Source organism: Pseudoliparis swirei, chromosome 24 (assembly GCF_029220125.1).
Source record: "Pseudoliparis swirei isolate HS2019 ecotype Mariana Trench chromosome 24, NWPU_hadal_v1, whole genome shotgun sequence".
In the NCBI taxonomy this organism is placed as follows: Eukaryota; Metazoa; Chordata; class Actinopteri; order Perciformes; family Liparidae; genus Pseudoliparis; species Pseudoliparis swirei.
In genome coordinates this window covers 28,444,100-28,468,907 of record NC_079411.1, presented here as the reverse complement: position 1 = coordinate 28,468,907, position 24,808 = coordinate 28,444,100, and the positions used below count along the sequence as shown (strand labels likewise).

At 44.6% G+C, this 24,808-nt stretch overlaps 1 protein-coding gene across 3 annotated transcripts; it reads right to left on the bottom strand.

The window, feature by feature from the left end:
• Positions 1-964: 964 nt before the first annotated feature.
• Positions 965-24,314, bottom strand: LOC130190247 (testis-expressed protein 2-like). 3 transcript variants are annotated; one of them, XM_056409562.1, is made up of 13 exons: positions 24,169-24,314; positions 23,647-23,731; positions 11,269-12,554; positions 10,017-10,217; positions 9,268-9,571; positions 8,931-9,160; positions 8,504-8,722; positions 7,988-8,087; positions 5,916-6,042; positions 5,115-5,228; positions 4,013-4,222; positions 3,570-3,690; positions 965-2,752 (listed from the first exon to the last, which is right to left on the bottom strand). In XM_056409562.1, the coding sequence occupies exons 3-13, from the start codon at positions 12,529-12,531 to the stop codon at positions 2,570-2,572; spliced, it is 3,072 nt and encodes a 1,023-aa protein (XP_056265537.1). In that variant the 5' UTR covers positions 12,532-12,554; positions 23,647-23,731; positions 24,169-24,314; the 3' UTR covers positions 965-2,569. The 3 variants fall into 3 exon arrangements, with proteins under 3 accessions (XP_056265537.1, XP_056265539.1, XP_056265538.1); XM_056409564.1 differs by having other exon boundaries at positions 5,115-5,222; XM_056409563.1 differs by having other exon boundaries at positions 23,647-23,728.
• Between the last annotated feature and the right edge of the window lie 494 nt (positions 24,315-24,808).

Genomic DNA, 24,808 nt, shown 5'->3' with positions numbered 1-24,808 from the left:
ATTAACGTGTTAATTTTGTATTTTCCATTCTCACTTGAACACAGTTGAAATAATCGCCTTTCTATCTGACGTGAAACGTCACAAACGGTCTCAATAGCACACATTAAGTTAGGCGAAGCAATGCTAGCGCGACGGTAGCTAACGCTAGCTCGGAGCGCAGACACCGAGGGGAACATCGGCTAAGCTAACCGCTAACTCAGTTACACAATAGACGGTTAACCGGCGCAACTTATACAGATAAAAGAAACGCGTCGTACATTAAAATACAATAGAAACTAATTAATTCCCTTTAATTTTGACAATACTTACCCACAGTGTTTCTGATAAACCAGCGCGCTAGGCAACCGTTGCTTGGCAACCGTAAAACATCCGCAGGAGGAGGGGGAGAGGCGGCGCGTGCCCGTCGTCCCACGTGATTAACGTCACCTCTGTAGCGCGCGCCCGTGTGTCAGCGGAGTTTAGTGACATCTTTATAAATCACGTTGGGTTGGCATATAATAATGTGATATAATAATACAAGTTTTTACAGTCTTAGTTATACTTTACCCCACTAAGAACATTAACGTTGTGTACTAGTAAATAAACTACATAAAACAAATGTACACATTTTGAAGCAAACAATATAAACAATCTTTGATATAAAAAGCAGCAAGCATAATACATATTACACATTAACAAAAAACTAAACTTAAAGTAAACAGTTATTTTTAGTTTAGTTTTTTGTTAATGTGTAATTTAAATAAATAAATTCACATTATATATATATATATATACACATATATACACGTGTATATATATATATATATATACATACACTTTATCAACGTGGTATAAAGGCATGGCCATGTAACACTGACTGGGGCCATTCTTGTTTTTCCATTTTAAACACAGTATAATAATAATAATGATGACGGGAGATTTGCATCTCAGAATACGTCTGTAAATAAAAACAAAAACAAAAAAGGGTTTTCATCAACTTTTGCTTTTATTTTTGCTCTATAAATAAGGCAGATACACATCGGCTAATCACTGAATTTGGCCCATAAAATGTCATCATCTTAAAAAGTCAACAAGAATAATTCACAGATACAAATCCTGACTGTCTTCATATATCCTCCAAAAAAATAATAAATCGTACTTTCATTTAGTTTATTCCAAAGATGTCGACAACACTAAATATAACCATAACCCACCTCGTGAAGTCGTTCCACAAACAAATACTTAACAACAAAGCATAAGAGGGAAACACGATCACACAGAAGTAAATCCATCTGGCGTGTCGGCGCTCCGGTTGAGCGGAAGACGCCAACAAGGCGAGACTTCCTGTAAACAACGTTAATGCAGGCGTTTGTAAATATCTCCTCAGAGACGCTAGAATCAATACAGGGTCGTGTACATTTGAGCAGCGAGAAATGTGGCACAGTCGGCCTAATCAAAGGACTTTGGTTTAATCAGAAACATGACACTGTTAGACAGGTACTTCCACCTGCAGGGGTACGTTCCACGTACCTGTGCTGCCACCGCTGCACACACCGTGGAGCTGGAGCAGGCTCACGCATCGCAGCTCAAATCAATATCATCATCAACGTTAATGCGGTGAAGCGACGCAGGAATAAATACGCCGCTTGGTACCGTCGCACGGAGGAAAAAAAAGAAAAGATATGCGAGATGATAGTGTTTATCAAAAGAAAACATGACAAAAAATGATGTCATGCAATAATTTGCATCCCGCAGTCAAAATGCGAAAAAACTATCGTCATAAAATAACAAGAGGAACCGAAAAACTGTCCACGCAAACATTCAAGAGACCCGTCAGAGGACTGGAGCTCCTCATGAGACAAGAGGATGTAGAGGCCGATTTCATCAGCGTCATCAGATGGAATGTACACAGTGTGCGACAGCGAGATGGCGTGTGTGTGTGTGTGTGTGTGCTGCATGAAGGGCATCATTGGCATATAAAGGGAGGCGTTCAGGCACAAATGAACACCGTTAACACCGGAGGAGAAACTGCCGACGTCGGGTTAAATGTGTACGCGCTGAATTAAACCGAACATCGAGTATTGGTCTCTTCTCTCGTGTACTTTTATTAACCCGACGACACTTCATCTTCACTTTTATCAACCCGACGACACTTCATCTTCACTTTTATCAACCCGATGACGCTTCATGTTCTTCTCATCGAGGGAAACTCACTAAATCATTCAGAAATGAAACTCATCGTATTGTAAAACTTGTATTTCTAGAATAAAAAAAGAGTTTTGTGGTAAAGCTGCCATGTCGACATGTGCAGAGGACTTCATGTACTTGTGTATTTGTGTACTTGTGTATTCGTGTACTTGTGTATTCTTGTACCTGTGAGCCTTCACATGTGGAGCCTCTTCATTAGAGTTACTTACTCAGATCCTTCAAAGTCAAAATCACCTTTTCTTCTTCTTCTGGCAGCAAGCAACAGATCACCTTTAGTGTTTCCTCGTCTTCCTCACATTCACGAGGTTTCCTCCGGGGGGGGGGGCATTAGCGTGTGATCTTTTTGACTGTGGCTCAAAGTTGTAAATACTGTAAACACTCTTCATGTTTGGCCGGCGCCGTCCTTCTCCGGGGGGGCGGGGTCATCCGGGTCCGCCGCGAGGCCACCGGAGGAGGAGGGGGGGGCGGGGGGGAGGAGGGGGGGTCCGCCGGCGGTGCGCGGGTCCAGGGCAGGATGCATGACGGTCAGCCATAAATCGTCCATGTTTGGCATGACAAAGATTTTCTAAAAAAAAAAAAAAGAAGATGGAAGAGGACAGTGGGTGGTCACATGTTGACCAATGGGCTTCCGTGACCTTTAAACCGAATTACCACGACCGAACATTTGGTGAAATCTCAGTGTATAAATGGCACAAATGAATGAGACAATAGTTTGATTAAAGAATAAATATTGATATAAATGTTCTCTTAATCAATCTGTGTAATTGAACATGTGGATTTAACACGTTTCCAGGACTTTTCCAAACTTTAGGGATTTAATAATTTTTTTAAAAGACTTTTCCAGAACTGGAAAAAACTATTTTTTATTCCATGACTCCTCCAGGTTTTCCATGACCGTATGCGCCGTGTCGATAGTGAGACACATCATGATGAGGTGGGAGTGTGAGCCCTGAGACGGACTGGTGACCCCTCCCCCAAGGTCAGCTGGGATCGGATCCTAAATAGGATACGCGGTTCCGAGTAATAAATAGGTTATATGCGGTCGTTTATCTCATTTGTATTTGTTTATTTTAAAGGGGCAGTGTCTAGGATTTGGCACCATCTAGTGGTGATGTTGCAGATTGCAACCGACTGGATACCTCGTTCTGGGGTCATAGTGTCGTATCGTAGACGTCGTACGGCTGAGCCCTTTGGAAATATTCATATTATTGGTAATTTCTGAGTGAAATGTCATGATGAAGATACGATGATGAGGCAGCAGCATTTATAACGGCAACATTTCAGGTCACATGCAATTCACTCAGTGAATCGTCTTCCTCTGGAAAGCCTTGGAGTCCCTCTGAGCGTAACCTCGTCTGAGTACATGTCGTGTTTATCGATACCTGGAATTCCTGGTCCAGTTTCTTCTCGATCCAGTCGGTGACGTGAGCGAGAGTCACTTCTCTTTCCCCCAGTTTAGGCCGCGCCTTCAGCTCCAGGTGAGGCGGCTTCCTGAAGCCGTACCTACAACAGAAAGTCAAAACAATTAGAGGATTAGAAACGAGAGTAAAGAGTGGACAAATGAACTAATACATTGTTTTTCGACAGCACATATGTAAGCTCGTCCTCCCAGGGAAAGCACATGTGTGAAGTATAACATTTAAAACCAGTGCAGCCCATCAGGTGAGCCAGTTTCAGGTGTCTAGGGGAAACCTCCAGGTCTGAAGGTGCCCTAAACCTGCATTATTTCTAATGACCAGCAGGGGGCGACTCAGATGCAGTCTATGAGAAACTGACCCTACTTCTAACTTGGACGAAGACGAAGACGAAGCCTTCCTTTACGTACCATATCCTGTCGGTGGGCGGCGGCGGGATGTTGACGGCCAGCGTTCCTCGGAGCTCCTGCACCTCCACCGTGAGCAGGAGCGGCGTGTTGGACACCTCCTCCATCTTCTTCTTGATGAACTCCGTCTCCGTGGCCTTCAGGAAGTACTTGGACTTGGTGATCTTGTCCACGAAGCGCATGATCTTGCTGGGTTTGTGGCCTCCGACCAAACTGCATTCAACACAAAGGTCACGGTCACGTGTTGCAGCGACGCTGTGACAGCCAATCAGAGCTGAGCTGCTCCTGCCTTGGTGAATCTAACGGCTGCTCTAGTGGAGCTGAAGAGACATTCAGACTAGAGGGGAACGTCACCGAGCTGTGAGCCTACGGGTGATGTCAGAGATAAATATATAAATAAATAAAAATATATACAAAGAATATAAAATATATATAAATATAAAATATATATATATATAATCAATATATATATTAATGTTATGAACCAAACACGAGGGCGTTACATGTTCAGACGTGTGTGGGATGTCCTCCACGAGTATGAAGCAGAACTAGTGGTGAGTTCTTCATGGTGGACGAAGGAAATGATAACAGTTTCCACATAGATAAGCCACGCCCCCTCTAAGCCCCGCCCCCTCTGAGGCGCAAATGAAGCGAAAAGCAACAAATGGTCACCCAACACTTGTGAACGCAGCTTCAGGCTGAAATGTCATGAAAACATGTGTTATGAATATATACATGTATATATATATATATATATATTGTTTTTAAAATGTTCTTTGTTATTTTTCTTTATTTGATATTAATTTTCTGATTTATTTGATATTAATTTAGGATAGGAATATATAAGCATTTTGTTATTCAACCTATACTCTGTCTTTCTGTTTTGTATATTATATAGAATAATATTGTATTGGATTTGATTGACTGAATAAAATGCACAACAACAACAACAACCAACAACCTCCACCTCCCTCAAGTTTCTCACACGCATTTCTTTTGGCCTCCATGTTCTGCCTAAATGACTTAAAATACATGCGACATGATTTTGTGATTATTGACGTTTAGATGACGTGAGCACAGAGGATGTAGACAAACGTGTCCTCACCCCTCGGCTCCCGTCGCGTCGTTGGAGAGATCCGAGGAGTCTTCCTCATCGGAGGAGCCGGCGCTGGACGACTCTTCATCGCTGTCGGCCAGGCAGTACGTCCGTGGCCTGTACCTGGAAAACAAAGACGACTAACATGGAGGCGGGTGGAGGTACACACACACACACACACACACACACACACACACACATAGTCTCACACATACTCACACACACGCTATGTCCTAAACAGTTAACTCATAACACACAGCAGCCCGTAGGTTTTCTGCCGTGTTCCCAACACTTCCTGGTGTCACTTGGCGTGACGCATCGTCAGAAACACGGATGAAGGCGCTGAACACGCTAAGAACACGGATCCTTAATGAGATGACGGATGAAATGAGACCAAAAAAAGACGTACAAAGCGAGAGATGAAGGGAGGAGATGATTGTTAAGAGGCAAGCAGGACTCACCAGGAGCAGAAACACATCACAGCCGCATCCAGAAGGAAGAGAGAGGAGCAGAGGCAAGAAGACACGAGAGACACAATGTGTGTAGATGTAGAGACACAATGTGTGTAGATGTAGAGACACAATGTGTGTAGATGTAGAGACACAATGTGTGTAGATTACTGTAGAGACACAATGTGTGTAGATTACTGTAGAGACACAATGTGTGTAGATGACTGTAGAGACACAATGTGTGTAGATGTAGAGACACAATGTGTGTAGATGACTGTAGAGACACAATGTGTGTAGATGTAGAGACACAATGTGTGTAGATGACTGTAGACACAATGTGGCGGCGGACACACGGACTCACCCGTCTTTGCCCGGCTCGCCCACGCGGACGCCGTCGCCCTCCTTGCCCAGACGGATGAGGTTCATCTTGGTCTCCAGGGTCATCAGGAAGGAGCCGCTGTAGCAGATCTCCAGATCGAACCACAGACCTGGGGAGGGGGGGGGGGGGGGGAAAGAAAGAGAGAGAGAGCGAGAGCGAGAGCGAGAGCGAGAGCGAGAGAGAGATGCTGATCAGAGGGAAATGGGAAGAAGATGAGGTCTTGTGTATGTATGCCTCATCCACATGGTGACCAATGGGTGTCCAGGACTTTAAACCACATTTTCATGACCAAACATTTTATAAACCCTCTCTCCCCCTCTCTCCCTCTACAAAGAGCCACATCTAAATCATGGCCTCGGGTGTAGTTCCTCTTTGCACCAGTAGGAGGCAGCAAAGTCTGAGCGTTGTCTCCCTCCTCATTCAGATGTCCTGAGTCAGAGGACAGTCCCTTTAAACCAGAGCTCTCTCTGCTGCCTCTAAAACACGCCTCCGTGTCAGAGAGTGTGTGAGTGGTGAGACATCAAGTACTTTAAAAAGAAAAGTGTGACGCCCGAATAAAAACATAGAGTGAGTCAAACAGAAACAGGGAGGAGGAACTAAAAAGAAGAAGAAAAAAAACAGAAAAGAAAAAGTAAAGCAGTCACGATGAGACGGCAGGAAAAGAAAAAGTCAAGAGAAGATTTGAGGAAGCGCTCAAGAGAAAGTCACGGGGAGCAGGCGGGTCGGCTTGAAGCCCAGAACCCCTTACCGGCCTAGCTTGGGGGGGTAAGGGGGGTAATGAGACCGGGCTGGTTCTGGGTTCATGCAGGACTCAGGAGACTCAGTGGGCGTGGCTTCACTCATGAAGCACTCCCTTAATTGGCGTAAAGCTGTACAGTGTGTGTGTGTGTGTTACACGTAGTGCCGTCAGAGCATCGAACACGCGTGTGCCCCGGCGTGACGGCGTGAGCACGAGGTGGAGCCAGAACGTGGGAATGAAAAGAAGAAAAGAGGATCCGGACACTGGAACACGAGGGAAGCTGAACCCACTGGTTCCCCTCGAGGATTCAAACTACCACCTCGAGGTAAAGAGGCTCATGGGCCATGGAAACACAGAAGACACGAGGAATGAAACGTTGACTTTGAACTGAACGGGGACAAGAGAAGCAAAACAAAAATCTCCTGATCAAAACTAGAACACACAAGGGCTCCGTGAGTCATCATATATATATATATACATATATATGTATATATATATATATATATGATGACTCACGGCACACACCAGAAGTTTTAGAACGTCTCAATTTCTCCAGTTTTTTTATGAAACGTAGAGTTTAATTTCTCGATGTACTCTGAAATTAAAGCGTAGAACAAATAAACAGTTGGAGATAAAAAATGAATAATCATGGAATGGTTTTGTGGAAGAATGTGATCCACGTGTTTGACACCTGTTGCAGGTGTAACAGCCGAACACTCGTAGAGCGCTCTTTCTACAATGGAGATTAAATGCTCAGAGTTCATCGACAGGTGAAAATCAGCCTCTTGGCTCATAACTCATGACAGACATGTGTTGATGAATGTGACCGACGGGCCCTTTACCAAATGAACCCGACAGAAGAAGAAGAGGAAGAAGACTCAGAGGATCCTGAACAGAGAACAAATGAACACCAAGTCTCCCCAATGAATCGAGTCCTCCCAGAATGCATTGCACGGAGCGCACCGCACAGTGAGCGTTACTCCCTTTACAGAAACCACTGAGTGAGTGTGTGTCTGTGTGTGTGTTTGTCTGTGTTTGTCTCTGTGTGTGTATTTGTCTGTGTGAGTTTGTCTGTGTGTGTGTGTCTGTGTGTGCTTGTCTGTGTGTGCTTGTCTGTGTGTTTGTGTGTGTCTGTGAGTGTGTCTGTGTGTCTCTCTCCGTGTGTGTGTGTCTGTGTGTGTCTGTGAGTGTGTCTCTCTCTGTGTGTGTGTGCTTGTCTGTGTGTGTGTGTGCTTGTCTGTGTGTTTGTGTGTGTGTGTGTGTGTGTGTGTGCGCTTGTCTGTGTGTGTGTGTGTGTGTGTGATGTCTCTCTTGCCTCTGTAGTCGATGGAGGGTTTGGAGGCCCCCAGGATTCGGGGCGTGGCGGCGCCCATGTCCAGCTCCGTGAGCGTGAGCTCGTTCATGAAGTACGGCAGCTGGAAGAGAAGGAAGAGAAGCAGCCGATATATATATATATATTGGTTTTTAAAGATGTATTACTGCAGTGCCTGATTTAATATAGAATATATAAAAATCAGTTTCTGAACTTACACTTACTTTTTAAAGGATTTTTGAATGGATGCTAATCTTGAATATATTTTAAAGAAATCTCACGTACCCCCTGTAGTACCTTCACCTACCACCAGGGGTACATGTATCCCTATTTGAGAACCGCTGTCAGAGCATCAGAAGATGCCACCTTTTGCATACCCTCTACCCCCTCCTCCCTCCTCCCTCTACCCCCTCTACCCTCTCCTCCCTCTACCCTCTCCTCCCTCTACCCTCTACCCTCTACCCTCTACTCTCTACCCTCTACCTCAAGGTCAACGTTGGAGGTCGTCGCTCCACTCACCCGTATCTTGCTGAGCTTCATCTGGATCTTCTTGGAGACCAGCTCCGCCCAGTAGGGCTCGCCCAAGAAGTCCCAGAGGATCCGGCCGAGAGCCGCGTTAAGCCAGGCAACAGCGTCCTCCACCTCCTCTTCCTCCTCTTCTTCCTCTTCTTCTTCCTCCTTCTTCTTCTCCTCCTCCTCATCCCTGGGTGGTGGCTGAGCTGAGGTTGTGCTCTGAAGCTTAAGACACAACGGGAAAGTTAACAAGGAGGAAAGAAACTTTAAACACATTTAACTTCCTAATAAACCCTGTATTCTACTCCTGGGAGGATGAGGCGTGATATCAGATACTTGTTGTTGTTTGTAATTACGTCATCATGTTAAACTTTAAGGTTAAATTGGAATTGGCAAGGCATGAAAAGGTGTAAAGCGTGTAGATGTGTGCTACCTTCTTGTCCGCCCCGGGGCTGCTCTGAGGACTCTGGAGAGGAGGGCTGGGGGCGGCCGGGCTGACCACCGCCTGCGTTGGCAGTAAGGAGGCCATGTAGACGTTGTAGTCCAACAGCGGTCTGGTTCTGGCCCCGCCCCCTGGCACCGAGGCATCCTTTAACCTGGACTGAGAGGCCGACGCCTCGTCCAGACTGCCACGGCTGCTTCTGCGACTGTGACAGCTCGGAGCTAACGAAGGAAACGGGCGAGGAGGTAGACGACGACGACGAGTTGAGCCAGGTAACCACAATTAAAATAAAGAACGAGTTGCAGAAGGAGACGCGCGTGTTGCTCACCCGTCTTTGTCCCAGCAGCAAATGAAGCTTTCCTCAAGTCCGCCTTCAGCTTGGAAGCCGATAGAAACCTCTGGAACCAGTCTTCCTTCTCCCTCCCAGTCCTCCCGAACAGATAGAGGGTCAGCTCTCTGCTGACCCCTCCCGAGGCCTCTCCTCGGTCCCGGGGGTCCGAGCTCTCGCCGGCCTCCCACGTGTCGCCCTCGGCCTTCGACATGAAGTCATCCTGTCGGCCGAGTTCGATGCATATGGGGTATTTTTTATTCCATACGCGTTTCCTGGCCAGGCTGAGAGGCGCTATACATACCTGGGGGAGGGCAAACAAGGTTTTAAAACATTTAAAGCACTTTTGCTTTTATAGCTTTTAAAGAGATGCCGTTTCCATGTTGTTGTATTTATCCGTATCTATTTTAAAATGCAACTTTGTTTTGTGAACAGGATAATCTAATGAATCAGCTTGGAAATAAAGTGGACTTGCATGTTTATATATATATATATTTGTATATAAAAAAAAAGAAAATTTAATAAATAAATATGTATATATATGACAATATCTAAGTATATATATATATATTATTTGTTTTAATTTATTTATATATATTTTTTAAATGAATACAAAAAATGTATAACTATATATATTGATATGACAATATGTAAATACATATATCTATATACATATCTATATAAATATGCAAATATCTATATATAATCAATAAAAAAATATATATATACAAATTATACTAACGACATACTTTGCTGTTGGTGAGATCATAGATCTTCTGACTGATGTATGTGACGTCGGGTTTTGCTTCATTGTGCGTCGCGCTGCGAGCGACGTTGTGGTTGGGTTTACTCAGGCGGATGATGGAGCCCTCCAACCGGACGTACACGGAGTGGGTCAGCGTGGCGTGGTACGTCTCGGGGTCGTAGTTCGATATTTCATTCATCCAGCCCTAGAGGGACGACATCGTACGTGACGATTACTTTTCAATACTCGAGTTCCAAAACAGTCTTTAAAACAGCTGCAAGCATAGAAGATTAATAACAATGGAAACCCTGTAAATATCTGACCTTAGGGATCCATGTCTCTATGAACTCCACACAGATGAGTATCTGGTGACCACTGTGTTTTAACACTAACTGTTTATTGTCATCTGCTTCCTGTGGTGGACTTTCAAGTTCATCTCGCTAAATCTAGCTTTATTCCACCTTACTTTATTCCTTCCTTCACATCTTCAACGGAACAACATGTTTGCCCACGAGCATCCCGTAGATACACAATGAAGACACATGATCCGTCACTATTAAAGCTGTTTACCTTGTTATGGACTCAAGGTGTAACTAGTGGTCAGAGGTCACTGTGACCTCGAGAACGCATCATTATCTAAGAATACATATGCTATTCAAGGCTCGCATGGAAACTGGAACATGAAACATTTAGTTTTACAACTAAAAGAAATACAGATTTTGAGTTTGACTGTTTTTCATAATTTTGTGAAATGTGGCTTTAATGTATACATTTGGGGTGAAGAAGAAGAAGGAAAATAGTGTTTAGATGAAGAAGAAGGAAAAGAAGAAGAAGCAGCAGGAAATGAATATGAAGAAAGGAAAGAAGAAAAAGAAAAAAAGGAAGTAGAAGAGAAGGAAGAAGAAAAAGAAGCAGGAGAGGAATGTGAAGAAGAAAGGAAAGGAGAAAAAAGAAAAAGAAGAAAAGGAAGAAGAAGAAAAATGTGAAGAAGAAAGAAAAGAAGAAGAAAAGGAAGAACGTGAAGAAGAAGAAGAAAAAAAGGAAGAAGAAGACAAGGAAGAAGAAAAAGAAGAGTAACATTCGTCCTATTTTGCTTCCAAAAGCAGATGACCATGTTTTAGGACCATGAACCCGTCAGCTGTGAGAGGAGGAGAGCCTCAAGGGGGCGGAGTCACTGGAGGACTTTGACTCTGTTCACTCATAGAAGCTGAAGTCAGACGACCTCACACTCCGAGGCCTTTGAGGCGTTCACTGACCTTGTAGATCTCCGGCTCCTTGATGTCCAGCCGGGTCAGATCCCGGTGGAGTCTGGACCGCCTCAAAGAGCCGCCGGAGGGTCTGGGTCCCGACAGCCACACGGCGCCGATGGCCAGCAGGAAGCCGAGTCCCACGCCGAGCAGCACGCCGCCCACGTAGCTGGGCAGCGGCAACACCAAACACCCGTAGACCAGCCCGGTGAGGAGCAGCAGCGTGCGGAGGGGGACGCTCGGCGCCGGCTCCGGGCCGCCGGAGGCCTCTTCCCGGACGGGTTCAGGACCGCCGGCCGGCGGCGCTCGACTTCCCGCATCATCGGTTCTGCCGGCGCCGTCCGCCTCGGCGCCGGTCTCGAAGTCCTCGCTGTACAGGATGCAGAAGTCGTCGTACTCTTGCTTGGCGAGCGCCGACATGGAGCACGAGTGCAGCAGCGAGGATCTGTCGGGGCTCTTGGCGTCGCCGGGCGACTCCGCCGCGCCGCCGTCCTCCTCCTCCTCCTCGATGCAGTCGTTGTTGTTGCTCTCCGGGTGGCCGTGGACGGAGAGCTCCGCGGCGCTCGCCGAGAGCGACTTGGGCCGGTGGGCGCCGCCGTTCTTCTTGTCGTCGATCATCTTGGTCAGCAGCTGCAGCGGCTCGGCGATGGCCTCGGAGAGACGCCGCCTGGTGTCCTCGATCCGCGCCTCCACCTCCGAGACGTTGAAGAAGCCGCGGTTCTCGTGGGACGTCAGCGGGGACGACGGGGCGGTCTTAGAGTCGCTGGCGGCGGACGCCGTCCTGGACTGGGTGAACTGCTTGAAGAGCTGCAGGTTGAGGCGGGATTCTGGGAACCGATAGGATACGGAGGAAGAGTCCTGGGAGCCGTCGGAAGAGAGAGATTTGACGAGGCTCTTCAGGTGCCGGTGCCGGATGGAGGGGGCGGTCCCGTCGCGAGACTCGGCGTCGGAGGAGAAGGACTTCAGGAGGCTGAGGAAGGGTTTGTCGCCGGAGGGAAAGCTCGACGACTTCGTGGGAGACGAGTTCGAGGTCGGGACCCTCCGCTCGCCGACCCCGACCGCCTCCTCGCTCGCCTCCGAGGCCGTCACGACGCTCGTCGTGCACAGCTCTTCCTCCTCTTCCTCGTCCTCCTCGTCTTCGTCCTCCTTCCCGAGGGCCAAGAAGCGGACGGCGACGCTCTCCTTCGACGGCGACCGCAGGACGTGGAGCTTGGGCGACGCGGCGGGCGGCCGCCGGGCCGCGGAGCGAGCGCTCTCTGCATGGCTGGTCATCGCAGCGCTGCCCCTGAGTCAGTCTGCAAAGGCGTGACGCAACATTAGGGGATAGACTAGAGCAGATGGTTAGCCATTACAATCAACATTTAAGTTGATTTTCAAAATAAAACGCCGAACACTCAGTGGTTCCAGTCACTCCAATATGTGGATTTGTTGATATTCTTCAACTAGTTTCATGGTAAACTGAATGGGATGCTGTTTCCATGTTGTAGTATTCATCCGTATCTATTTTAAAATGCTCATTTGTTTTGTGAACAGGATAATCTTATGAATCAGCTTGAGAATAGAGTGAATTTGCATGTTTTTATATCTATATAGATCTTTATATATAGATATATAAAAAATATGTATGTATATATATATAAATAATTATGTATATATAACTATGTATATATATATGACATATGTAAATAAAAATATATAGATATTATTTGTTATATATACATATAAATTTAAAAAAAGGATATATATACACATACATATAAATTTGCTAATATACATATATACACATACATTTTTTATATATATAAATTTAAAAAAAGTATATATATATACACACACACATATACATATGCAAATATACATATATAAATATGCAAATATATATAAATATACATGTGTATATATATATAGTAATTATACTAATGACATACTTTAAACTGAAATAAACTGAATATCTTGTAGTTTTGGACCCTAGTTTAAATGATAGTTTTACTGTTTGACATTTTCTAGACAAAACGATTCATTGATCACTGGACAATAATCTTTTATTTTTTTAACCCGTATGCTACATTCAGTTCACCATCGACTCGTCCCCTACACATCAAAGCTTTCTGATCCTCATGATTTGCTGATAGAACTACAAAATCTAGGTTTTAAAAATATAAGGAAGAATCTCAACCAACACTTTACATATTCAGAGAGAATATGGAGTTACATGTTTGGAGGTGATCTATTATTAACAAATAATGGAAATGCAAATTCAGGTTTTGGTTCCATGCGTTTACTACCCAGCATGCAACAGTGGCCGATAGTTTTAGCCAGCGAGATGCATTGTGAACGTTGACCTTTGAACCAAGATTAAAGAAGACCAACAATCCTGATGGTTGGGATGTTTGGTAGGTTGCAGCTCAATGTTCTGACGACTGGTCAAAGATCGGAATCCTTCACATTGCTTCAATGGTTTCTCTTGTAAATAAATATACCTCGTGGAAACTGTTGCTTCATTTTCAGCCCACATTAAACGTGTGTACTTTGAACTTCTGGGTTAAATTACAGCCTTTAATGTCCTTCATCTCTTCATAAGAAGCAAACAATGTGCGCTCAAAGTATTTGAGCCGACTATAGAGGACATTTATCTCTACATCATGAAAAACAGGAACGTTCTCTCTGCACCCTGCAGAGACAAAGGGACTGCAGGACAATTACATCATTAGAAGAATAGAGATAATGCATTATATTCTTAAAAGGCACTCTTGGATGACGCTACATTACAGAGTCACTAAACAACTTTCTAGGAAGGCGCCGACTGCAGAACGCTCCTGTGTGGCGCTGAGGAACGCTGCAGCTCTAAACCCAGTGGGTTGGAATTCAGTTCAGCGACAATCAGGAATCCTAAAACCACCAGAAACACACAACCCCGATGCCCACTCACCGGCTGCCGGCAGCGACATCATTCTGATCACAAGTTCACGTTAATCAAGGAGTCCAATGGGAGGCAATGAAAAACAAAGTTGATCGTCTGGTGCCTGAAGTTCAAAGAGATGCAACTTCAGAGGCATTTCATTTAAATCACGTCTCAAAACCCATTTCATGTCGTCCTGAATTTAGTTTGTCTGTTGTTCTTTATTTTACCTTTTACCATTCCACGTGAACCACTAGAGCAGAACCACCAGAGCAGAACCACTAGAACAGAACCACTAGAACAGAACCACTAGAGCAGAACCACTAGAACAGAACCACTAGAGCAGAACCACTAGAACAGAACCACCAGAGCAGAACCACCAGAGCAGAACCACCAGAACAGAACCACCAGAGCAGAACCACCAGAACAGAGCCACTAGAGCAGAACCACCAGAGCAGAACCACCAGAACAGAACCACTAGAACAGAACCACTAGGGCAGAACCACTAGAACAGAACCACTAGAACAGAACCACCAGAACAGAACCACCAGAGCAGAACCACCAGAACAGAACCACCAGAACAGAACCACCAGAGCAGAACCACCAGAACAGAGCCACTAGAGCAGAACCACCAGAGCAGAACCACTAGAGCAGAACCACCAGAGCAGAACCACTAGAGCAGAACCACCAGAGCAGAACCACTAGAGCAGAACCACCAGAGCAGAACCACTAGAACAGAACCACCAGAGCAGAACCACTAGAACAGAACCACCAGAGCAGAACCACCAGAACCACACATGCCGGGCCCTGAACGTCTCATGTCCTTCGCCACTAGTTCAGATGACATCAGGAGGCGTGGCCAGGAGGCGTGGCCAGGAGACAGAGACAAAAGACGTTGTCGAAGACTTGAAAACATGCGGCGCGTCCCAGCGGACGCCGTAATGAAGTCCCACCGCGGTGCCGCCTCCGGGTTGCCAAGCAGGGGACCAGAAGAAGTCCCACTTCACTTCCTGTTGATGTGGTAGGAATGTCCTCCCTCTGCTCACGCCGTCAGGTCGGCCAATGACCTGCATCGGGTCTGACGGCCCCATTGATGCGGAGCCAACACGAGCTAACGGCTAGCGGCCCTGGAGGCTGTGACAGAGCTGACAGGATGAGATAAGATTAGATATATACTTTATTAGTCCCCAAGGGGAAATTAGTTCTCTGCATTTAACCCATCCTTAGTTATTAAGGAGCAGTGGGCTGCGGTGAAGCGCCCGGGAAGCAACTGGGGGTTCAGTGCCTTGCTCAAGGACACTTCGACTTGCAACTAATGGGGAGAGCCGGGATCGAACCCACAACCTTGGGGTTGCAGGACGACCCCCTGACCCCACTGAGCTACAGGAGGGTTCATCCATCTTTTACATGCCAGGACTTCTCCAGGTTTTCCATGACCGTACGAACCCTGACACAATGTGGTCCAACTGGATGACTATCGACACAGAGGGCGATCACCGACATCATGGGGAGGCAAGTCGAGTATTTAAAGGTTCTTTATGCTTCTCATCCTGTGATGTAAAACTATTCTTCATCTTTTATATCGTCTGTCACTGTTTTATTGTCTTAAACTGTGTGTAATGTGCTGCTGCCTGGGTCAGGACACTCTTGTAAAAAGGAGATTTAAAATCTCAATGGAGGCATTACCTGGTAAAATAAATTAAAAATAGAATACATTTTTTAAATCCTTAGTTTTCTTGTTTCTTTACGTGTAACATGGGGACAGATGAGTAAGCAGAGCAGTACTTTCAGCCGAGTTGGGTGTGTTGAGCAACTGATTCATACATTTCAGAGGTTTTGGAGGCAAATAAACAAAAGCGGCCTGAACCGAAGCTGCCCTCGGGAATGCCGACCGACAGGTGAGACGGGAACGTGTTGCAATGTCAGCGAGGAGAACGCCACGCCTCCTCCCGCCGTCCTCCGGCAACTCCAGCACTTTGTTCTCCTTCTGAAACCGGATGGACCCAACGGTGTTTTGACAAAATATGATAATGGTATTGCTTTTGGAAAGCCGACGTGCCGATGTTAACCTGCACAGACGGCGTGAAAACACCCCGGAGCGCCGCTCACGTCATCCAGGTTACGGTCGTGTTGGTTAGACTCGGAGACGTGCGGCGAGTCATCGCACAAGTTCATTCAAAATAACCAGCTATTCATTTTCTAAGCACATTTGAGACCTACTAAACTTTACAGCATCATAATCTCTGCTTCAGTTGCATTATGGGTAATGTAGGCACATGGTTACCTTCGCATTGAAAATGCAGAAGGTTATGTTTTGATCGCCGTGTATTTATATATTTATATGCGTGTTACTCGCATAACTCAAAAAGTATTAAACCGAATCGCATGAAATTTGGTGGGATGATTGGTTATTATCCGGGGACCATTTGATTAGATTTTGGGATCGATCGGGTCAAAGTCATGAAAAGGTCGAACTCTTCTTTTTACCATAGCGCAGTCAATTTGTATCCAATTGTCATGCAACTAATGCCAAAATGTTCATAATTCAATGCCCAGTCTTGTGATATGCGAAGGTATGCGCTCTACAGAGAGCCCGTTCTAGTGTGTAATGGAGTTATGAACTTGTGCGATGACTCGCTGCACGTCTACGAGTCTAATCAACACAACTATCCAGGTTCCACTCCGATGAATACGCATGAACCGCGAGATGCACTGAAGACCGCGGGAGTTCCCAGCATGCACCTGATGGGCGTGAACTGAAAGGGAGCCGCCGTGGAGGTCTGCAGGACATTTGACAGGAAGTGGACGTCGGTTAATAGGCCGACTTTTTGTGCACTAGCGGCTCACTCGTCTCGTCCGTCACAACACATCAAAACCGTGTGCCTACATTACCCATAATGCAACTGAACCGGAGATTATGATGCTGTAAATGTCGACACGCACGATAAGTTTAGTAGGTCTCAAAAATGAATACCTGGTCCCAGAACATTTGACAGGAAGTGGGCGTCGGTTATCAGGCCGACTTCTTGAAGCCGCCAATTCGTCCATCGATTGATGCAAAAATAAAAAAAGTTGATCAAACTTCTACGTGACTTGTTGAATCCTCTTTTTGGCGACACTCGGAACCACCGTGGGAGAATAACAGGGTTCTTACACATTTTGACCAGTGGATTTCCAGGACTTTAAACCAGATGTCCATGACCAAACTGAAATCTCGGTATAAACATGAAAAATTTAGAAAATGTTGTGTATTGAGAGCGTACGCTGACTTATATTTTGAGCGTCTTTCTTAAAAAAATATATTAATTATTTCAAACTCTGCGTGAATGAAAAATGTGATAACAAATGTCCATGACTTTTCCCAAACTTTGATGATTTAAGTTTTTTTCCATGACTTTTCCAGGCCTGGAAATGACCATTTTAAAATGCCATGACTTTTCCAGGTTTTCCATGACCGTACGGACCCTGTAATAAGACGGCGTGTGACAGCGGGCTTTGAACGCGGCGTCACACAGTCACACCTCGCCGCGCGGCACTACTTTCTCTGACAGTTGATACCCAGATTCACTGACCCAGGTGTTGTTGGTGTTAAATAATTCACAGCTCACTTAACCGCTTCACCTCTCCGACACGGCCTCATGACTATTAGATGAAGGCTGCAGCGGTGACAGAGCGGCGACGTGGTGCCAGAGATCCGGCCCTCTGCTCCGGCTACACGGACGCAGATACCCTTGTTCATTTAAACGAAAACACTGAGTTGAATCTTTTTAACTGTAACTAGAACGGGCACTCGGTAGAGCGCATACCTTCGCATATCACAAGACTATGCATTGAATTATGAACATTTTGGCATTAGTTGCATGCCAATTGAATACAAATTGACCGCGCTATGGTAAAAGGAAGATTTTGACCTTTTCATGACCTTGACCTTTGACCCGATGAATCCCAAAATATAATCAAATGGTCCCCGGATAATAACCAATCATCCCACCAAATGTCATGCGATTCGGTTTAATACTTTTTGAGTTATGAGAGTAACACGCATACAAATAAATAAATACACGGCGATCAAAACATAACCTTACGGATATTCAATGCTAAGGTAACAAGTTCTCCAAGCAGACATTTTAGCTTCTTTACAGTCGTCGTTTAAGTAGAAAGTTCTCGCGTTGGTGTTTTTAAACTACCAGCCTCTCAGTCAGCTCGTCACATGCATCATTTAAAACAAGACAGTCTTTTAAGAGGAAAACAAAGAAGAGTTAAGATGGCGGTTTTAATTGCAACCGTGTAATTGTGTTTTGCCGACTCGCCGACGGGTGGACTTTATCCTGGTTCGTGTTTCAGAGAGAACGATTATGGGATGGAAGAGGTCATTACACAAGTGGGAGTTGACATTATTAAAATAAGAGGCTGTCAGCCTAACGGGTTTATTGTACGGACTAACATGGATCCAGTTTCCTCCAGGAGTCACATGACATGAGGAGCCAGCCAGCCTCCAGGCTCCGGGCCAGACGCCGACCTCGCCGCCCACTTCTGGTTCAACTTCCTGCTCCGCCTCCACAAAGATTCCTCCGCTTCCCGAAACAGTTCCCAGAACACGCTGAATGTCGACATACTGGAACTCCTTCATATCCCAAACCACAGCGTGGTGTTCTGTGTGTTCTGTGTCGTTGTGTTTCTGATGGCTTCACCACACCCGAGACGGGCTGCTTGCTCGCCGCCGTCCAAAAAGGGCCGCGGCGTTGTTCTATTAGTACTTGGAGGTAGAACCGAGAGAACGTTGGGAGTGATTACGGCTCTAGTTCAGCGGCTGGAAACCGACCAATTACACGCGATGTAAATGTTGTCACGCGATGCCACTCAGCCAAACAATGTGACACGACTTGATTTTCTGACAGGAAACAAAAAAACTATATATAGTGACATTTTAATTTTTGTTATGGATATTATATATTTTTTGGGGCTTTTTTATTTTACTTATATGAACAATATATATATTTTTATTTTATTTAAATGTTTTTTTTAAAGCAAGAATATTATATATAGATATTTGTATTTAATATCTTTTTTTCAAACCAACAATATTATATATGAATATATATATATTTTTAAATATTTTCTTTAGAGGAACGATATTTTATTTGTCATTCAAATATAATATCGTAGCATATATATATATATATGTATTTATATAGAGCGATATTATATTTCTGGCATCTTGTAAACAGATACATTTGTGTTCAGGGACTTTATCTGTGATTATTAAGCCACTTGTCTGGAGATAAAGATCTAAATAGATATCTATATGTAGATATATTTATATAGAATACCTTTGCATAAGGAAATTCTCTCTAACTGGACCTTGTTGAATTTGAATTGAATAAGAGTAATTACATTTTCCTGCAACCAAATACAGTTTCACGACAGCAGGCTTTGAGGAACATGTAGAAGAAGAGCAGATTGTTGTATTGTACATTAAATTATTAAAAATAAAATTGTTGATTCCTCTCAACAGAATTTATCATATGAAATGTATTTTAAAAAACAATCAGGATTCTCTTTTAGTAATAATTGTGGATCTGGTGAAAGCATCTGTCAGTCAAACTGTGATGACAATAGACAACATCGTCATATTCAAGACTGATTAGTAGATCAAAAAAATAAATCGATGTCCTATTCCTCAGGGCTAGAAATAAGAAAGCTAAATCAACTCCCCGACACTCAGACGTCTCAATTTCATTCTTTTTGCTCTCGCATAAAAATACTGTGAGCGTTCTGCCGCTTTGTGAATAATATATCCGTTTCTAGTGAAGCAGTATTTATAGACGGGCTATATTTACACGGCTTCCCACCTCGCTCGCTTGTCTCTCTCCTCCCCAATACGTGACGATAATGACGACAGCCGGAGAAATGGGACCGTCGGCGTACAATGGAGGCAGCACCTGAAACCAGCCGGGAAACCAGCCGGATGGTTTCAGGCTGACATCCCCCTGAAGGAACGGGCGTTATCTCACGGGTCGGTGAGGAGAACGAGAAGAGGAGAAGAACGAGAAGAGGAGAAGAACGAGAAGAGGAGAAGGAGAGGAGAACAACGAGAAGAGGAGAAAGAGAGGAGAACGAGAGGAGAACAAGAAGAGGAGAAGAACGAGAAGAGGAGAAGGAGAGGAGGAGAACGAGAAGAAGAGGAGAACGAGAAGAGAAGAAGAGGAGAACGAGAGGAGGAGAACGAGAAGAAGAGGAGAACGAGAAGAGGAGAAGAAGAGGAGGAGCAGCTCCGGCTACAGAAGAAAAGACTTTAAAGGATCTTCAACTTGAACCGGAGATACCATCATCATGGAAAACTAATGATGTCAAGAGAGACAGACAGAGAGAGAGAGAAACAGAGAGACAGAGAGAGAGAGAGAGAAACAGATAGACAGAGAGAGAGAGACAGAGAAACAGACAGACAGAGAGAGAGACAGGCAGGCGAGATAGAGAGAGAGAGAGAGGCAGGCAGACACTGTATTCATCCCCAGTTGTAAATGTGTTTGCAGCAGGTTACAACATACACAATAAAATGTCTTAAATTTAATAAAGAAAATGAACTCAAACCCCTGGAAATGGAAGCGAAGACATCCGACCCCCATGACAGGCAGCTGCTCGTCTTGAGCAGCGGTGACTTTGATAACTGTGGGGAACCGAGCCGGAGTTTAGAGACAGATCCACCGTTCCCATCGCATGAAGAGAAATACTGACGGAAGCCCAAACAAGACGCCCTGGTGGCGCCTGGCCGCCGTGAGCAGGGTGCAGCTCCTCAGCGTGGAACATGCATCTGACCGAGTCCATCGGAGCAGCATGAGCCGGTGGAAGGTCAAACCCTGAACCGCCTCCCGCTGCTCACAGGTGTGCGTTTCCCTTCCTGTGATAAACCGGCAGCTCGCTCTGCAGCTCACACTCGAACCGCGAAGGCGAGGCGCACGGGTGCCGGGTCCCATCTGTGACACGTGTTTTTATGTTTTTATTATCAACACATATCACGCCCAACAAGTGACGCGTGATGCAGTTTATGCTTCCTTGCCCTAAAAATAAACCAACTGTTTTTGTGCAAAACTCATTTCAAAAGGAAGACTACAAAAATATTAAGTATCATTTGGAAGATTATTTTGTTCCTCTCAACTCATTATAATATTAAGTATATATATATACACACACACCATACAATATATATACTATATATATAGCATATATATATATATACACACCATACAATATATATATATATATTTATAAAGTATATATATATAAGTATAATATTAAGTAGCATTTGGAAGATTATTTCCCCTCAACTCATTATAAAAATAATTATAATATTAAGTATGTATTATGTATATATCTATAAAGTATATATATATATATAATAAGTATAATATTAAGTAGCATTTGGAAGATTATTTTTCCTCTCAACTCATTATAAAAATAATTATAATATAAAGTATGTATATATCTATATATATAATAAGTATAATATTAAGTAGCATTTGAAAGATTATTTCTCCCCAACCCTAGTTGCTTCCTCTCATCTCTTCATCTCAAACTGTGCATGTTCATCACATCCAGGCCTCAATGCCCCTCACAAAAAACAAACAAGAAGCTAAATGCTGTCGCGTCTAAAGTCCTTTCTGCTTGATATTCACAGCATTTCCACCCTAAAAAAAACAACCTTGTAGAAAGGCGTTTAAAATAGTCACTCAGACAAAAGTATGAAGAAAGTTCTCAGTATGGACAGTAGTCTGTTCACAGTCTACAAGATATAAAGACTGAAGTCCAACCACCATTTACTGTGAATTATTGACTCAACCAAACAACTCCTCTGAACTAAGCACGCCTTTACAATCTGATATAAGCCGAAACGAAGAAAGTAAGCAAAGAGAACAGTGAAGGAGTTCAAGGGTCAGCCTCATAAAAGTGGAGCGACATGAAAATGAACATGTGATGAATCACAAAGACCAAAAGGGGAGGATTCTAGAAGTCAATTGGCAGCAAACAAAAAAGAAAGAAGCATGGTTTGGTGTGCAGGGCTGGGTCACGGCCTGGAGGTATGTGCAGAACCCGTCAGCAGCTTTTGTGATGAATAAATCATCATTACATGATGTAAGGTAGACGAGCCGTTTGATGAGGTCCAAAACAATGAGCCCAAGAGAAGCATTGTGGGGGCAGCTGTCGTCGTCTTGTCTCCTGCAACACGTTGAAGTTCCCTCAGGAGACCGAGGACTCCAACCGGCCCGGAGGAGGTCACCATGCAGAGGAACCTTGCAGAGCAAGTTACTTAACATGGCAAGTGTACCTTGAGGTCACTGTGTGCAGAGAAACCCGTCAGACACCAGGTTGCTGTTGACTTTCACGATCCATATTCCAGGGCCTCTCGTTGTGGCCCTGGATGTCTGTGTCTAGACGGCGGGTTTGTTGAGAGATAATCGGCTCGATATAGAACATTTTTTTACCAGCTAATGACAAAGATGGCAAACCTGCTCTTTGCCGTTATTATTCTCACAACAATACACTTTATATTTTGTAAAATCCAGGGTTCTTACACATTTTGACCAGTGGATTTCCAGGACTTTAAACCAAATTTCCATGACCAAACTGAAATCTCGGTATAAACATGAACATTTTTGAAAATGTTGCGTCTTGAGAGTGTACGCCGGCTTACATTTTGAGCGTTTTTCTTTAAAAAACGTATTAATTATTTCAAACTCGCCGTGAATGAAAACGTGATAACACATTTCCATGACTTTTATGATTTAAGTTTTTTCCATGACTTTTCCAGGCCTGGAAATGACCATTTTAAAATTCCATGACTTTTCCAGGATTTCCATGACCGTACGACCCCTGAAAACCATCACGTCTCTGTGATCCTTCAGGTTATAAATATCACTCCATTTAGACTTTGCATGTCCCCACATTTTTCTTCGATCCAGGCACCGATGGATCGGCCCTGATACCAACACCCTGTCTTTGGGTATTTAATCGGAAACTAAAAACACATCTTTTCCGACTATATCTGGATTAAAACACAGATTAGCACTTCAGTGGCACTTAAATGGCTCTTATTATGGTACTTTTGTAGTTCGACTATGTTGAGGAAATGTTACTTTCTGTATTCTTGTTGTTCTTAGTTTGTACTCTAGGTTGATGCACTTATTGTAAGTCGCTTTGGATAAAAGCGTCTGCTAAATGACATGTGATGTAATGTACTGTAATCAAACGGCTGCATCTCTCACTGTGACGAAGTGGCTGGGATCATTCTTGACTTAAACATCGCAAACCAAAATGTAAAAAAACTAAAAAATACAACATAAATATAAAGCAAATGTCGTCCTCCGCTCTTCGAGCTCGGTTTGTTTTCCTCTCCTCTCCCAGTCCCTCTGGACTTCGCCCCTCACTGAGGACGTGTGCAGCTCAAGAACCAGATCACTAAAAGAGTTCAAATGTAGTGGCAAAGTGCTGACCTTGTATCCTCAGTGCCATTCAATCCAGCCCGGGACTTGCATCGGCAGAGTCTGGTTTCACATGTCCGCGATGCTCAGGGGGCTTCTGAGAAACAAGAGAAATGCGAAATCATCACAGGAGTGGATTAACAACACAACGGCTGGCTGTGCAGTGGGTGTGTGGGCTGCTCAGCGGCTACACTGGGAGCCTGTGTGTGCACTGTGACGTCATCATACGGCCACCACCATCATGCCCAGTGGCATTTGACATATGGGTGTTGCTGATTAACTCGGCTAATGCTAACCTGGTCTAAATAGAAACTGGTGGCCTGGAGGCTTTAATAGCAATAAACCTAACAGCGACGAGAGAAAGCAGCACATGTGTGATGTTTTTATGGACGTCATGTCTATGTAGAGACGGGCTAAAAATAACTAGCTTGAAAAACTGAATCATGAAATAGTTTTAAAGTCCCCGTGGCCCGCGGGTCACCTCGCCAAACTAGTCGAATGTCGAAAAAAAGAGAGAAGTGAAAGATAACATACCTTGTCGCGGGGACATTTGTATTTATCTGGATACAACACAAACAAAATGAACTTCCCAGAAGGAGTCCGTCCTCTTGCACAACGCGGTAACGGAGCGGTAACGGAGCGGTCACGTCTCAGTTCCGCGTCCCGAGCTGTGTCTACGGCTCGGCGCTCGCGCAGCCTGTTGACAACTCACGAGCTCAGTTCCTTAAAGGAGACGCGCCGAGCATCCAGACCAGAGCAATGGAGAGCGAGCGGCGGGATGAGATAACCGGCTCCGCTTATTGCAGGTGGGTTGCCGATCGATTGCTCTGGTGAGCGTCTTTCCAGGCCTGGAGCAGACGAGGAGGGAGATGTAGAAGAAGAAAGAAAAGAAAAGGTAAACTGAAATATAAAAAAGAGTTGTTGAATTGTTGCGCAATGCTTTCCGGGCTTATCAATGAAGGAAACAAGAACAATAGAAAATACAAAAACGTTTAATAGAGTGATCTTCTAAGTCCAGCCCTGTGATTTAAATGGGCGTACGTGCTCAATGGAGCGCACCCAGTGTTTGTGAATTGCACCTGTTCCCAAAAGTGAGGATATTTGTAAAGTTTGGTTTCTTTGATTTCATGTGAGTTTGATCTGTTTGGTCACTTTTCAGTTTGAAAGAAGAACA